This window comes from Gorilla gorilla, chromosome 2, assembly GCF_029281585.2.
Source record: "Gorilla gorilla gorilla isolate KB3781 chromosome 2, NHGRI_mGorGor1-v2.1_pri, whole genome shotgun sequence".
Lineage (NCBI taxonomy): Eukaryota > Metazoa > Chordata > Mammalia > Primates > Hominidae > Gorilla > Gorilla gorilla.
This window is the reverse complement of record NC_086017.1, coordinates 144849212-144866761: the sequence shown is the minus strand read 5'-3', so window position 1 is coordinate 144866761 and position 17550 is coordinate 144849212. Positions and strand designations below refer to the sequence as shown.

Genomic DNA, 17550 nt, shown 5'->3' with positions numbered 1-17550 from the left:
GTTAACTTTCTGTCTCGTTGATCTGTCTAATGTTGACAGTGGGGTGTTAAAGTCTCCCATTATTATTGTGTGGGAGTCTAAGTCTCTTTGTAGGTCTCTAAGGATTTGCTTTATGAATCTGGGTGCTCCTGTATTGGGTGTGAATATATTTAGGATAGTTAGCTCTTCTTGTTAGATTGATCCCTTTACCATTATGTAATGGCCTTCTTTGTCTCTTCTGATCTTTGTTGGTTTAAAGTCTGTTTTATCAGAGACTAGGATTGCAACCACTGCTTTTTTTGTTTGTTTCCCATTTGCTTGGTAGATCTTCCTCCATCCCTTTATTTTGAGCCTATGTGTGTCTCTGCATGTGAGATGGGTCTTCTGAATACAGCACACTGATGGGTCTTGACTCTTTATCCAATTTGCCAGTCTGTGTCTTTTAATTGGAGCATTTGGCCCATTTACATTTAAGGTTCATATTGTTATGTGTGAATTTGATCCTGTCATTATGATGTTAGCTGGTTATTTTGCTCGTTAGTTGATGCAGTTTCTTCCTAGCTTCGATGGTCTTTACAATTTGGCATGTTTTTGCAGTGGCTGGTACCGGTTTTTCCTTCCATGTTTAGTGCTTCCTTCAGGAGCTCTTATAAGGCAGGCCTGGTGTTGACAAAAGCTCTCAGCATTTGCTTGTCTGTAAAGGATTTTATTTCTCCTTCACTTAGGAACCTTAGTTTGGCTGGATATGAAATTCTGGGTTGAAAATTCTTTTCTTTAAAAATGTTGAATATTGGCCCCCACTCTCTTCTGGCTTGTAGGGTTTCTGCCGCGAGATCAGCTGTTAGCCTGATGAGCTTCCCTTTGTGGGTAACCCAACCTTTCTCTCTGGCTGCCCTCAACATTTTTTCCCTCATTTCAACTTGAATCTGACAATTATGTGTCTTGGAGATGCTTTTCTTGAGGAGTATCTTTGTGGAATTCTCTGTATTTCCTGAATTTGAATGTTGGCCTGCCTTGCTGGGTTGGGGAAGTTCTCCTGAATAATATCCTGAAGAGTGTTTTCCAACTTGGTTCCATTCTCCCCGTCACTTTCAGGTACACCAATCCGACGTAGATTTGGTCTTTTCACATAGTCCCATATTTCTTGGAGGCTTTGTTCATTTGTTTTTACTCTTTTTTCTCTAAACTTCTGTTCTCACTTCATTTCATTCATTTGATCTTCAATCACTGATACCCTTTCTTCCACTTCATCGAATTGGCTACTGAAGCTTGTGCATGCGTCACGTAGTTCTCGTGCCATGGTTTTCAGCTCCATCAGGTCATTTAAGGTCTTCTCTATGCTGTTTACTGTAGTTAGCCATTCATCTAACCTTTTTTCAAGGTTTTTAGCTTCTTTGCAATGGGTTTGAACATCCTTCTTTAGCTCGGAGAAGTTTATTATTACCGATTGTCTGAAGCCTTCTTCTCTCTACTCATCAAAGTCATTCTCTGTCCAGCTTTATTCCGTTGCTGGTGGGGAGCTGCATTCCTTTGGAGGAGAAAGGGTGCTCTGGTTTTTAGAATTTTCAGCTTTTCTGCTCTGGTTTCTCTCCATCTTTGTGGTTTTATCTACCTTTGGTCTTTGATGATGGTGACATACAGATGGGGTTTTGGTGTGGATGTCTTTTCTGTTTGGTAATTTTCCTTCTAACAGTCAGGACCCTCAGCTGCAGATCCACTGGAGTTTGCTGGAGGTCCACTCCAGACCCTGTTTGCCTGGGTATCACCAATGGAGCCTGCAGAACAGCAAATATTGCAGAACGGCAAATGTTGCTGCCTGATCATTCCTCTGGAAGCTTCATCTCAGATGGGCACCTGGCCATATGAGGTGTCAGTCGGCCCCTACTGGGAGTTGCCTCCCAGTTAGGCTACTCGGGGGTCAGGGACCCACTTGAGGAGGCAGTCTGTCCATTCTCCAATCTCAAACTCCATGCTGGGAGAACCACTACTCTCTTCAAAGCTGTCAGACAGGGATGTTTAATTCTGCAGAAGTTTCTTTTTGTCTTTTGTTCAGCTGTGCCCTGCCCCCAGAGGTGGAGTCTACAGAGGCAGGCAGGCCTCCTTGAGCTGCAGTGGGCTCCACCCAGTTCGAGCTTCCGGGCCACTTTGTTTACCTACTCAAGCCTCAGCAATGAGGGGCGCCCCTCCCCCAGCCTCACTGCTGCCTTGCAGTTTGATCTCAGACTGTTGTGCTAGCAATGAGCGAGGCTCCGTGGGTGTAGGACCCTCTGAGCCATGTGTGGGATATAATCTCCTGGTGTGCCATTTGCTAAGACCTTTGGAAAAGCTCAGTATTAGGGTGGGAGTGACCCGATTTTCCAGGTGCCGTCTGTCACGGCTTCCCTTGGCTAGGAAAAGGAATTCCCCAACCCCTTGCACTTCCCAGGTGAGGTGATGTCTCGCCCTGCTTCAGCTCATGCTCCATGGGCTGCACTGACTGTCCTGCACCCACTGTCCAACAAGACCCAGTGAGATGAACCTGGTACCTCAGTTGGAAATGCAGAAATCACCTGTCTTCTGCGTAGCTCATGCTGGGAGCTGTAGACTGGAGCTGTTCCTATTTGGCCATCTTGGAACCTCAGATCCTAGTCAATATCTTAACTTCGGCAACTCAAAGCTTACATGGTACTAATTGAGGGGGAATTAAAATCAGTGACTTTAGTTCACTGGCATTGGAAGCTGCAATAATTAGTGTAGAGAGCACTAGAAAGGCAAAATGCTGTTTACAAATCTGTAGTATTTAGGCAAAACGTTATTTAAATGAACTCTAGAAGGTGAAGTTTACAATAATAACAGCTACCATTTTTGGCTGAGCCCCCATATGTCAGGCAGTGCGCCAAGCACGTTTCTTTCCTCTAATTTTCACAGTTATTATTGTACCCTGTTTTAGAGATGAGATTTTTTTTTAAACTGTCAGGGAATTAAATAACTGGAGTTCAACTTAATATTTGAACCATCTGGGTCTGTTTGACTCCGAAACCTATACTGCCTTTTAACTCTCTATAGGTAGGAAATATTAAAAGAAATAGTACAGAAGATGCCAAATTACCTTACACAGAATCCCATGCCAGTGATGAAAGGGACAAATAGATCCCTTCAAATTTACTTGAAAACATCTTCAGTAGTAGCAAGACAGGGTAAGAAGCACAACCGAGGGAGTGGAATTATGCAGGCCATGTGCCTTTGTGTGGAATGTCAAGATAAGGCCTTTTTTAGAAGTCAGCATTTTCAGTCACCACTGTACTTATGTCAAAAAAAAAAAAAAAAAAGAAAAGAAAAGAAATAAAAGGTGGAGAGTAGCTGGATGCCATACTGTGTGCCTACAATCCCAGCTGCTAGGGAGGTTGAGGCTGAAGGATTGTTTGAGCCCAGGGAGTCTGAGACCAGCCTGGGCAACATAGTGAGACTTGTCTCTACAAAAAATACAAAATTAGCTAGGTGTGGTGGCATGTGCCTGTAGTTCCAGCTACTCAGGAGGCTGAGGTGGGAGGATCTCTTGAGCCCAGGAGGTCGAGACTACAGTGAGCCATGATTGTGCCACTGCTCTCCAGCCTGGGCAACAGAGTAAGAACCTATAACTCCAAAAAAGAAAGAAAAAAAAGAAAAAGAAAAAAAGTGTGAGTAAAAGCCAGGAAGCCTCCCATCATTTAAAAAAAATGGAGAAAAATTTCACATAGAAACATCATAAAAGACTATATATGGATACAGGAATGGCCAATAAGAACATGAAAGATCCTCACATCATGAGTCCCCAGAGAAATGTAATTAAAATCACATAGAGATTGATTTCACTACATACCTATTAGAATGCATACCTATTAGAATGGCTAACTGTGAAAAGACTGACACCACCAAGCACCGGCAGGACATGGTGCAGCTGAAATTCTTATATGCTGCTGGTGGGAATGTAAAATGGCACAACTACTCAAAGTCAAGTTGAACACACACTTATCAGTATGACCCAGTAATTCTAGATATTTAACCAAAAGAAATGAAAATACATGTCCTCCCAAAGACTTGTCCACTAATGTTCATGGCAGCTTTATTCATAATAGCCCCAAATGGGAGACAATCTAAACATCCATCAACAAGTGAATGGGTGAATAAGCTGTGGTAAAGCCATTCAATAGAGTACTACCCACTAATAAAAAGCAATGAAGCATGCTACACACAAGAACATGGATGAATCTCAATACAATTATGCTGAGTTAAAAAAAAAAAAAAAAAAAGCCAAACAAAGCACAATATACTGTATGATTCCACTTAGGTGAAATCCTAGAAAAGACAAAACTCATCTATAGTGGCAGAAAGTAGGAATGACTGGGGGCATTTTGCGGGTGATGAAAATGTCATTTATCTTGGTGATAATTACGTGGATAGTTATATTTGCGAAGATTCACTGAACTACATGTATACTTTAACTGAGTGCATGGTATTATACTACAGGTAAATCATACATCAATAAAAATGACTTAAAGGCCAGGTGCAGTGGCTACCACCTATAATCCCAACACTTTGGGAGGCTGAGGCAGAAGAATCACTTGAGCCCAGGAGTTTGAGACTAGCCTGGGCAAGATGGTGAGACTCCATCTCTACAAAAATTTAAAAAATTAAAAGTTAGCTGGGCTGGCTGGGTGTGGTGGCTCATGTCTGTAATCCCAGCACTTTGGGAGGCTGAGGCAGGTGGATCATGAGGTCAGGAGATCAAGACCAGCCTGACCAACATGGTGAAACCCCATCTCTACTAAAAACACAAAAATTAGCCAGGTGTGGTGGTGCCCACCTGTAATCCCAGCTACTCAGGAGGCTGAAGCAGGAGAATCGCTTGAACCCGGGAGGTGGAGGTTGCAGTGAGCCAAGATCATGTCACTGCACTCCAGCCTGGGTAACAGAGTGAGATTCCATCTCAAAACAAAACAAAACAAAACAAAACAAAACAAAAAATAGCTGGGCCAAAGGAAACTATCATCAGAGTGAACAGGCAACCTACAGAATAGGAGAAAATTTTTGCAACCTATCCATCTGACAAAGGGCTAATATCCAGAATCTACAAGGAACTTAAATAAATTTACAAGAAAAAGCAAACAACCCCATCAAAAAGTGGGCGAAGGATATGAACAGACACTTCTTAAAAGAAGACATGCGGCCAACAAACTTATGAAAAAAAGCTCAACATCACTGGTCATTAGAGAAATGCAAATCAAAACCACAATGAGATACCATCTCACGCCAGTTAGAATGGCAATCATTAAAAAGTCAGGAAACAACAGATGCTGGAGAGGATGTGGAAAAATAGGAATGCTTTTACACTGTTGGTGGGAGTGTCAGTTAGTTCAGCCATTGTGGAAGACAGTGTGGTGATTCCTCAAGGTTCTAGAACCAGAAATACCATTTGACCCAGCAATCCCATTACTGGGTATATACCCAAAGGAATATAAATCATTCTACTATAAAGACACATGCACACGTATATTTATTGCAGCACTATTCACAAGAGCAAAGACTTGGAACCAACCCAAATGCCCATCAATGATAGACTGGATTAAGAAAATGTGGCACATATATACCATGGAATACTATGCACCCATAAAAAAGGATGAGTTCATGTTCTTTGCAGGGACATGGATGAAGCTGGAAACCATCATTCTCAGCAAAATAACACAGGAACAGAAAACCAAATACCACATGTTCTCACTCATAAATGGGAGTTGAACAATGAGAATGCATGGACACAGGGAGGGGAAGAGCACACACTGGAGCCTGTTGGGAGGTGGGGGACTAGGGGAGTGATAGCATTAGGAGAAAAACCTAATGTAGATGACGGGTTGATGGGTGCAGCAAACCACCATGGCATGTGTATACCTATGTAACAAACCTGCACGTTCTGCACTTGTATCCCAGAACTTAAAGTATTATAATAAAAAAAATTTTAAAAAAAATTAGCTGGGCATGGTGATGCACACCTGTAGTCCCAGCTACTGAGGAGGGTGAGATAGGAGGATCGCTTGAGCCTAGGTGTTTGGGGTTGCAGTGAGCTATGATCACACCACTGCACTCCAGCCTGGGTGACAGAGACAGATCCTGTCTCTATAAAAAAGAAAAAAAGAAAGAAATGGTTTTTGTTGTTGTTGTGTTTTGTTTGTTTATTGTTTTTTGTTTTTGAGACAGAGTCTTGCTCTGTTGCCCAGGCTGGAGTGCAGTGGCTCGATCTTGACTCACTGAAACCTCCACCTCCCGGGTTCAAGCAATTCTCCTGCCTCAGCCTCCCGAGTATCTGGGATTGCAGGCGTCCGCCACGACGCCTGACTAATTTTGTATTTTTAGTAGAGACAGGGTTTCACCATCTTGGCCAGGCTGGTCTTGAACTCCTGACCTCGTGATCCACCCACCTCGGCTTCCCAAAGTGCGAGGATTACAGGCGTGAGCCACCGTGCCCGGCCAATAAATGATTTTTAAAAGAAAGAGAAAGGTGGGCAAGCAAGCTAAGCCAGAGTTAAGTAACCTAGATTAGGTCACTCACTAAAAGCACTGGCCATATGACAATTTAAAGCAGAGGTAATCAGAGCCCACTGTGAATATTTCAGACTGATCCTGAAACGGGAAAGCTGCTGATGCTCACCGAATACAGAAAGTTCTTAAGCAAGGGCAAGAAGCTGAGAAAGGAGGTGGAGGCCAAGGTGGAGGTACAGGCTGTCTGAGCCCTTGGCTCCTGGCTCTTGCAGGGCATACCAATAACTGCCCCCTTCCCTTTGGTCTTTTTTATTCAAGCTACTTTGCATTTTCTGTCATTTGCCACCAGAATAGTTCTTGTTTGACTAGAACACTGAGCTTTGAAGAAAGCATATCCCAGACTCTGGCCTGGTCCAGCAGCCAAGAAGGAGGGAAGGTGAATGAGGAGGCTGAAATGGGCAGCTCTTGTTTCTGGTTTATAAACACAGGGTGAATTGGGAAAATGAACTTTTGGTCAGAGCCTGACATTGCCAGGACGAGAGACAGAGGAAGAACAGCAGAAGCCCTATTCAAGAAGAATTTAGGAATGATCCCAGCAGGGCTGCACTCTGGGTTTCCTTGTGACTGCAGTTCAACTACAACTGTGCTCTGCCTTCCAGCCTTCCCTAGCCCCAGCAGAGCTCCCTGTGTGGCCCCACGTGGCCGTGCTGAGCCAGGGAGGGGCCACCACAGCATCCCCTTCCCTTCCTGCCTTCCTCTTGCTCTGCCCTTCACCCCTCACCCCACATAAGATACCCTACCCCAGAAATTATTTACAACAGCCTCAGATGTGACAGAACCAGGGCTGGACAGAACCAACAGTTGCTGAGCCAGGGAGGGCTCTTCACATGCATGAGTTCATTGACTTTGCATCACTCCCTTCCTCAAATCACCCCGCCAAGAGCCCTGGAGGAGCCCACCCTCGCAAAACAGGAAGGGGCCCCTTGCATTTATGTGCAGATTTTTACCGGTGTAACTCACCTGTGCCTAGAGCTCTGCATGCCACTAGACACAGTATCTCATTTTCACAGTAATTGTGTTTGTTGTGAAAACGCAATTATTAGTGAATGAAACCAGCTCAGAGATGTCAAGGGAGAGCTCAGAGTCACACAGCAGTGAGTGACAGGTGGATCTCATTCTATGGTGATAGTTTTTTCCCTATATCTCTCTACCTCTCTGCTGTACGGTAAAAGTACTGGAAGCACTGTCCAGTTTGAGGCGAGAAAAACCCTTCTGGTTAGATGTTAGGCACACCTGACATGTGTCCTGCCTGCTCCTCCCCCTCACTTAATAATAACCCTTAAGGCCCAGGAGGAAAAAATCCCTTCTCTCCTCTAACCCCATTTCTTTCACTGTAAACGAGATCAACAGCCTCTAGTTCAGGGGTCATGAACTTATTCTGTCACGGGCTAAAGAGTAAATACTTTAGTCTCTGTGGCAACTACTCAACTCTGACCTTGAAGCCTGTGAAAGTTGATCATACAGAAGTGGGTTATTTTTGTCATACCCAACTAAAACACACTGAGAAGTCAGGGGCAAAAAAGCACTCAGAGCACATAGCATTGCTCCACATGTGAAATTCTTCGCAAGCCTGGCTGCTGAAACTGCCTGTTGTAAACTGAGACCAGGTGTAGTTAACAGCTGCTGAAACCTGCTGTGACTCGAAGGCTAATTTTACCTGGTATAGTCCCTCACTAGTCAGGACTTGCCTGTTCCCCAAAATTTTACTTTTGCCAATGAACTTTCTAGAAGAACATTTCTCCTTTTCTATGAAACCTCCAATCTTCTCTTTGTTCTTTGGACATATAGAAGACCACCCAGTCTGTGTGTATGCTCAGAATTTCAATTCTTGCTTCCCAAATAAAATGTTTTAAACTTAGGGATATTTGACTTGGACAAGCCTGAAAGCTGTCATATAGACAATATTTAACCGAATGATCATGATTGCATTCTAATAAAATTTTATTTATGGACACTGAAATTTGAATTTTATATAATTTTCATGTCACATAATATTGCTCTTTTGATTTCCCCTTCAATCTTTTTTTTTTTTTTTTTTTTTTGACAGAGTCTCACTCTGTCGGCCAGGCTGGAATGCAGTGGCGTGATCTCGGCTCACTGCAACCTCCCTCTCCTGGGTTCAAGAGATTCTCATGCCTCAGCCTCCGGAGTAGCTGGGACTACAGTCTCCCGCCACCACACCCGGCTAATTTTTGTATTTTTAGTAGAGACGGGGTTTCATCATGTTGGCCAGGCTGGTGTGGAACTCCTGACATCAGGTGATACACCGCCTCGGCCTCCCAAAGTGTTGGGATTACAGACCTGAGCCACCGCGTCTGGCCTTTCCCTTTCAACCATTTAAAGATGTGAAAAGCATTCTCGGCTCATCTGGGTGTATACAACATCAAGCCGCAGACAGGATTTGGCCAGCTAGTCATAGTCTGCAATCCTCTCCCTAGTCAATGGGGTTTCTGCGAGGACCTAAGTGTCAGGTGCGCTGGCGTGGACAAAGCACTTTCAGGGGTGCATCGCAGCCCCGCAGGCCCGCTGGCTGTCCGGTTGTCGCGCAGGGTCCCGCTGTGACCGACCCGCTGCTTGCACCCAGTGCCTCCCCGGAGCACCTTGCAGCGCCGGCCCCCACCTCGACTCCCAGCGCTCACTCACTCAGGGCCCCGGCGCACAGCAGGGCGCAGATAGCGAGCCTCAGTCTCCGTGGCTGGCGCGCGTCACCCACCCCACTCTCGCGCCTCGTCCGGCTTTACCCCGCCGGAGCAAGCAGCGCCTCCTGGGAAAGGTTCGCCCACCAGGGCTGATAGCCCTCGCCACTCCTCGCACTCCTCCCTTGGGGCAGCCAGCGAGCAGCTTGTGCCCTCCGTGGGACCGGAGGGCTGCAAGATGCGAGCCTCTCTCCCGACCCCTGCCTAGCGCCGGGGTCTGCGAGGCTGCACTTCGGGGAAGGGGGCAGCACCCCGGAGCCTGAGCAGCTTCGGAGCGCACTAGTCTGGCCGCTTTACAACCCAGAGAGAGATCCGCGAGGGGTCCCAGGTGAGTTGCTATACGCAGGTTTCTGACCCCTGGACCCTCATCTAGCCCAGCAGCTCCTAAACGTCTCAAAAACACAAAAGCTTAGGGATTCGGGGGCTGTCCATAGGGTGAAAACTGTGGGCTCTTCCCCTGGAAAGCACGCGCTCTCATATACCCAACGTTTTGAACACAATTCTCAAGGATTCTCAGATTCTTCCTCCCAAATGGGTCTCCATCGAGAGAATGGACCACTCCTGGGTCCTCTCGGAAACTCTACCCAAATGACACTGTCCCCAGCAGCCCTCTGCTCTGGGAGGCCAAGGTCAGGTGAAGCACCGAACCCAGAGAGGGCGGCCTCTCCTCGCCCCTGCAGCCCGATCCTGCTCAGGTCTGTGACTTCTGCCTGGGGAAAATCTGAATTTAAATACAATTTTAAGAACTTTTAATTAAAGTATAATAAATATGCATAGACCGTCACATGTTCTAAATAAATGTACGGCTTAATTATCAATTATCATCAAATGAACACACCCACATAACCAGCACCCACATCAAGAAACAAAACGTTAACAAAGCTTGCACAACCCCCTCCCACAAAGGTACCCATTATCTTGACTTCTAACACATAGACTAATTCTGCTGATTTTTGAGCTTTATGCAGATGGAATCATACCATACGTATAATTTTGTGTTTGACCTCTTTCACTGGAGATGCTATGTGTGAGATTCACCTATGTTGTGTATAGTTGCCCTTTATTCATTCTCAGCATTGCACATTCTACACTGTGTATGCAGCACATTTTATCTTTCCTCTTGATCGTTGTAGTCTTCAGTTGGGCTCTTAAGGATAGTGCTGCTTGGATATAATTTTAACTTTATTTTCTATCTGTTGCTGGTATCTGAAAAAAACAATTGGTTTTTGTATATTGACCTTGAATCCAGTGATCTTGCTGAGTTGTCTTATTAGTTGGAATTGCTTCCTTCCTATGCACATCCTTACATCTTATATGAATAACGTCAGTTTTGTTTTTTCCTTTCAGATCCTTAGGAATCTCTTTCCTCTTGACTTACTGCACTGGCTAGAACTCACATTACATTCTACTACATGTCTTTTCGTGCACTTAGGGATGCATCGCTGCAGGGTTTCCCCATACATCATGAAGTAGATGTATGTTCAGCTTTAATAGTTACTGCCCAACTATTAATACAATATTGAGTAGAAGGGTGATAGGGAAAGTCTTCAATAATTCTCCATTATGCAAAATGTTTGCTGGTGTTTTGTTTTTTTTTAAATATTATTAACCATATTAAGGAAGTTTCCTTCCTTCCTGGGTTGCCTAAATTTTTTAAAAATCATGAATGGGTGTTGCATTTTGTCAAGTATTTTTTCTGCACCTAAGATACTCATATGATTCCCTTTTCTTTTATATTAATGTGGTAAACTCCTCTTATTCTTTCTCTTTCTTTCTTTTTTCTTTCTTTCTTTTTCTTTCTCTTTCTCTCTTCTTTCCTTTTTCTGTCCCCCTCCCCTTCCCTCCCCTCCCCTCCCCTTCCTTTCCCTCCCCTCCCCTTCCCTTCCTTTCCCTCTTGCTTGGGTCCTGCTCTATTGCCCAGGCTGGAGTGCAGCTGTGGGATCATAGTTCAGTGAAGGCTCCATCTCCTAGGCTCAAGTGATCCTCCCTCCTCAGCCTCCCAAGTAGCTGGGGCTACAGCAGTGCACCACCACGCTGGACTCCTTTAATTGATTTTTAAATGTTAAACTACTCTTACATTCCTGGAATAAACCCCACTTGGCTATTACGTATAACATTTTTTTACATATTGCTGAACTTGATTACTTTTTTTTTTTTTTAGGATTTTTTGCATTTGTGTTCGTGAGAGAAATCATTCTGCAGTTTTATCTTAATGTCACTAAAAGTTTGGTTTCAAGGTTTTAATTGCTCATAAAATGAATTGGAATATGCTACTTCTTTTCTTATTCTCTGGAAGATACTGTGTAAGAATAGCATTCTTTCTTTCTTAAATGTTTGGAAGGCCTCACCAGTGAAGCCACCTGTGTTTAGAGTTTTACTTGTGGAAAAGTTTTTGATAACAGATTGAGTTTCTTAAATAGCTACAGAAATATCCAGATTTTATGATCCTTCAAGTTTCAATATTGGTAAGTTTTTTGTTAAAGAAATTTGTCCATTTTATCTAATTTTCAAATTTATTGATATAAAATCATTCATGATTTTATCCTTTGACATTTTTAGTACATGGTATTTAGTATTTTCATTGCTGATATTAGTGATTTATGTTTACTACTTTCCTTGATTAGTATTGCCAGGATTTTACCTATTTCATTAATCTTTTCAGAGAATCAACCTTGGCTTTGCTGTTTTTCTCTATGGTACATTTATTTATTATTTCATTGATTTCTGCTCTGTTGACTTTCTTTGAGTTTTGGTCTTTCTCTAGCTTCTTTATTCTTTCTTTCTTTCTTTCTTTCTTCTCCTTCTCCTTTTTCTTCTTCTTGTTTTTTTTTTTTTCTTTTGACAGAGTCTCGCTCTATCGCCCAGGCTGGAGTGAAGTGGCACGATTGCGGCTCATTGAAACCTCCGCCTCCTGGGTTCAAGTGATTCTCCTGCCTCAGCCTCCTGAGTAGCTGGGATTACAGGCATTAGACAGAGCACCCGGCTAATTTTTATTTATTTATTTACTTTTTATTTTTTAGTGGAGATGGAGTTTCACCATGTTGTTCAGGCCAGTCTCGAACTCCTGGCCTCAAGTGATCTGCCTGCCTTGGCCTCCCAAAGTGCTGAGATTACAGCTGTAAGCCACCATGCCTGGCCTCTCTTGCTTTTTTTTTCTTTTAAGGCAGTTAAGGTCATTGATTTTTCAGCCTCTATTCTCTATTACATGTGATAAAGGCTATAAATTTGACTATAAGCATTCCTTTTCTTGATATATTATAACTTCATGGTTATTCAGTTCAAAATATATTCTAATTTTATTATGATTTCTTATTCAACTCATGGTTTATTGAGAAATGTATTGCTTGATTATCCAGGTGGGCCAATATCCTCACAACGGTTCTTTAAATGTAGAAGCAGAGCCTCCAGAAAGGAACTCAGCCCTGCTGACATCTTGATTTAAGCCCAGTGAGATCCACTTCAGACTTCTGACCTCCAAAAGTGTAAGATATTAAGTTTTGTTACAGTAGTAACAAGAACCTCATATACTTGATATATTTATTGGAGCCTCTTCAAGGTGTGGCATTATCTTTTTATCTCCTATTCCATGGAACTTCAAATTGTGCCAAATATCTTAAGGAGAAAACTGGCCCTTTGTCAAGCTTAGTTCTCTGCTCCTCCCTTCTCAATGGGATCTTGCCTCCACTTCTGTTTTTCCAGCCCTGAGACTGCCATCAGCTCGGCTGGCTTCTCTGTAAGCCAGCAGTGACCCTCTGCTCAGGCAAAGCCAGATTCCCCCTGGCCATGTGCCGAGTGGTTCATCTTTTACTGTCCTGGCTCTCCCTTCACTTATTCATACATTTGAAAGGAAATAGGATCTATGAGGGCAGAGATCACTTTTTTCTTGTCCAACATTCTAATACAAGGTTGGAAAATAGTGTCTGCTATAATATTGGGCTCAAAAAATCAAACAGATCAATAAATGCACACAAATGTCCCAAAAGTGGGTTGAGCAATCTCCTATGCAGGCCTATGGACAAAAACCAAATAAAGTCGAGAGGTGATCATTCCTTCTAAGGTTAATTATTCACCTAAAACTAACACAGCCTAAATCCAATAGCAGCCACTGTGCCCCCGACCCTAGATTAGATCAAACTCTGAAAACTTCGTGTGTACTGGGACAAACTCATATTGCAAAGATAGGACATCCAAAGTGCTAAAGTCATTTCTGTGCTTTGGTACAGGCTCTCATAAATAGCAAAGCAGAAGGTTAGATGCTTGTATGGTGGAAAACAGTTTAAAAACTTCACGGCAAAGATGGTCTTTGGAAAATTTGGGATTTATAGATTATTGTGTACCAGGCACCGTACTAAGTGCTTCCCAAATGTTAAATGATAGTAACCCCACAAGGCTATTGCCATCCCCTTTTTGTACAGAGAGACAGTGAAGCACAGAGAGGTTAACCAGTGACTTGCCCAAGGTCAGGTAGCTAGTAGGTGTCCAAGCTGGCATTCAAACTAGGCAGCCTGCTTCCATAGTCCATGTTGTTTCTCATGTGGCCTCTGACATTTGTCTCCGGAGCAATTTCACACTTTCCCCTTTCCAAGGCATCTTGAAGTAATAACGGCATGGGGCACCATGTTTGTTTAAACTGTTTCCAAGTTCAGAATTGGTTGGATTTAACTGTCCTGGCTCTCCCTTCACTTATTCATACATTTGAAAGGAAATAGGGTCTATGAAGGCAGAGATCACCTTTTCTTGTCCAACATTCTAATATAAGGTTGGAAAATAGTGTCTCACAAATAGTACTAACTGCTATAATAGCAAAGCTCCAAAATCTTAACGGTTTAACACAATAGGAGTTGACCTCTTAGTAACATAAAGCCCATCTGGCAGCAATCGTGGTGATTTGTTAGGGTGGGAGTGGGGAGTTCACTTTCATAGCTCCATTCAGTCATTCAGAGATCCAGGCTGAGAGAGGTTCTGCCATTTTCAACACATGGCTTCCAAGATTGCTCTGTGTGTTGATATTCAAATGACAGAATAAGGAAGAGCGTGGAAGGTAGTGCAAGAAATTTCCTTGGATCAAGCTCGGATGTGACAAACATCATTTCTACCTATATTCTATTGGCCATAACTCAGTCCCATGACCCCAACAATTGTAAAGAGGATGGGAACCGTAGTCTCTGGCTAGGAAACTACTTCTCAGCAACAGCAAAACACAATGAAAGGGGAGCACATGTCTGGGGTCTTTTGTCTTAGTTTGAGCAGACCCAGAAAACAGACTTTTAGACAAGACTTCTCAGATGTTTTATTTGACAAGTAAAGAAACACAGGCAAGACAGTAGAGATGTGGCTGGGCACGGTGGCTCATGCTTGCAATCCCAGCACTTTGGGAGGCCTAGGTGGGTGGATCGCCTGAGGTCAGGAGTTTGAGACCAGCCTGGCCAATATAGTGAAACCCCGTCTCTACTAAAAATACAAAAAAGTAGCCAGGTGTGGTCGCAGGCACCTGTAATCCCAGCTACTCGGGAGGTCAAGGCAAGAGAATCGCTTGAACCCAGGAGGCAGAGGTTGCAGTGAACTGAGATCGTGCCATTGCACTCCACCCTGGACAACAGAGCAAAACTCCATCTCAGAAAAAAAAAAAAAAAAAAAAAAAAAAGAAAATAGAGATGTGAGACAGGGAGAAAGGCATCCAAAGAATGTGTTAACAAGTCAGTTGCCACTGTGGACACTGGGGCTTAATTCCCCTGAGGAAACTATGAGAGTCCGAGTGGATGTCCCATCCACAGGACATGCAAACAAGGGTTTTTGTGGACCAACTCCTGTCAGCCATCATTTAAGGGTTTTTTTTCCCTATAGGTCATAAATCCTCTAGCCCTCTGGCCTACTGTGCAGGTGGCAGAGCAGGTTCCTGGTGCCAGAGAATGCCTTCATGCAATGAACACAGATGCTGGCAGCTGGAAGTTTCCTAATGTGCATGAGTGCTAAGGGTGAGGGGGTATGGGTGGGACACTAAGGGTTTCTACATGGTCTCTGCCAGAATCCAGACATGTTTTTTTCCCTCCCTGCCCAAGCACACATCTGCTACACAGTGGGGAATGGGGAGGCACAAACAGAATAACAACAATAAAACTCCCTTTCAGAAAAGGGAGGAGTGGAGACCCATAGCCATCATTGGTCAGTATCAATTTTGAAGTTGGGCAGGCACTAGGAGGCTCTCGACTGGGGGTACTGATTAGATCAGATTCTGTTCTGTGACAGGAGCTCCTTTGCTCATTGCTCTCCAGGATCCCTGGTACCTCCTTCTGAGAGGATCTTCATTTTCTATTACCCTCTCTATCCATATCTGAATACTGAGGAGTTTGTGCTCCTTGGGGCTGTATGACTATCCACCTACTTGTGCTGCGAAAATTTGAGGATGAAATCAAAGTCTGAATACTCCAGGTTTCTGGTTGGGTTCAGAAAGCAATTATCTCAAAATGTTCGTAACCTTCAGATCTATTTGGTTCCAGTCGGTTTCACGTGGTAGTTGTCAACCTCATACACACAAAACAAGGTCAAGGGCAGGGCCTGATTCCACCAGTGAACATACTTGAGACATTTTTAGATTTAGATGGTTTATTACTTCCATAGATAGCAACAGAGAAGAATAAGTGAAAGATGTCATCTCCCTGGGTCTGATGATTGCAATGTGAGTTGTAGGACACTCTATTACTAAGGAGTCAAATCTAGATGGCAGCTAGTGCTTTTATATTCTGCAGGCCTATCATGAGGGGAGTGGGGCAGAAAGCCCCATATCTCATCAAAACCTGGGAGGTGATGAGAAACTATGTCATGACAGCCTCTTAGGAGAGATAGAAAGGCGAGTGAGAGATGCCTTTCTAGTAACTCCTTAGACACCTCCCTTAAGGATGACAAGGTGTTGTGCCAGGGCTCAGATAAGTTGCAATTCAAGCCTTTGCCTCTATTGATATGTGTAAGCTTATCAATAGAGGAAGTCATGGCAGAGCTGTTCTTCTACAGAAGTAGTCCCCTCCCTAGTTCTTTCCTAGACATAATTTTCAAACCTGATTGCTATCTTTGGCCCCATACCTCTCTCTCTCTCTCAGTTGATGGTGCCTACCTAGCTTGGGTGAGAGGACCATATTCTTTAACTAGATCTTTTCCACATGGTCGGGTTGTAATGGACATTTGTTGCTCAAAACCTTTCTCAGGTTTATCTCTTGTTTTTAGGACACAGATGAAGTCAGCTTTTCCAACCTTGCAAAATCTCACATACTTGGATTTTTTTTTTTTTTTTTGAGTCAGAGTCTTGCTCTGTCACTCAGGCTAGAGTGCAATAGTGAGATCATAGCTCACTGTAACCTCAAACTCCTGGGCTCAAGCAATCCTCCCACCTCAGCCTCCTAGTACCTAGGACTACAGGTGTGTGTCCTCCACACTCAGTTAATTTAAAAAAAACAACAAAACTTTTTTTTAGAGACAAGATCTGGCTGTGTCGCCCAAGCTGGTCTTGAATTCTTGGCCTCAAGCAATTCTCCTGCCTCAGCCTTCCAAAGTGCTAGGATTACAGGTGTGAGCCACTGCACCCGGACTGGATTTTTTTTTTTTCTTTTTCTGAGACAGTGTCTCGCTCTGCTGCCCAGGTTGGAGTGCAGTGGCACGATCTCAGCCCACTGCAAGCTCCACCTCCCAGGTTCACGCCATTCTCCTGCCTCAGCCTCCCGAGTAGCTGGGACTACAGGCTCTCGCCACCACGCCTGGCTAATTTTTTGTATTTTTAGGAGAGATGAGGGTTCACTGTGTTAGCCAGGATGGTCTCGATCTCCTGACCTCATGATCTACCTGCCTCAGCCTCCCAAAATGCTGGGATTACAGGCATGAGCCACCATGCCCGGCCAGGCCTGAATTTTTAAATTCTCTTTATTTTTGTTTGCAAACAGGCCAATTCCCTGAGCTTGTCTTTTGCTTATCTAATTAAATGCAGCCAGTAGCAACCAACATAGAATAGAATCTGCTAATGACATTCTATTTTACCTCCTCTTTGCTAGAGGAGACTTAGTAGGCCTATGTTCTATCTTCCAGGTTACTGAAGACAATAGTTTAAACAAATGTTTTGCTAATCAGACTATTTCTGTAGCGATAGTATCATTTACTAATTTCACTTCTAAACTGTACATTCAAGGCCGGGTGCAGTGGCTCATACCTGTAATCCCAGCACTTTGGGAGGTCGAGGTGGGTGAATCACAAGATCAGGAGTTCAAGACCAGCCTGGCCAATATGGTGAAACCCCATCTCTACTAAAAATACAAAAATTAGCCAGGCATGGTGGTGCATGCCT

General features: G+C 43.8%; 1 protein-coding gene across 1 annotated transcript in view; it reads right to left on the bottom strand.

The window, feature by feature from the left end:
- Positions 1-3888, bottom strand: part of LOC129532520 (inhibitor of carbonic anhydrase-like) — a 33276-nt gene extending 29388 nt beyond the window's left edge. The window contains 1 exon segment of the mRNA XM_063703468.1: positions 3834-3888. Coding sequence (XP_063559538.1) covers positions 3834-3888 — 55 coding nt within the window.
- Between the last annotated feature and the right edge of the window lie 13662 nt (positions 3889-17550).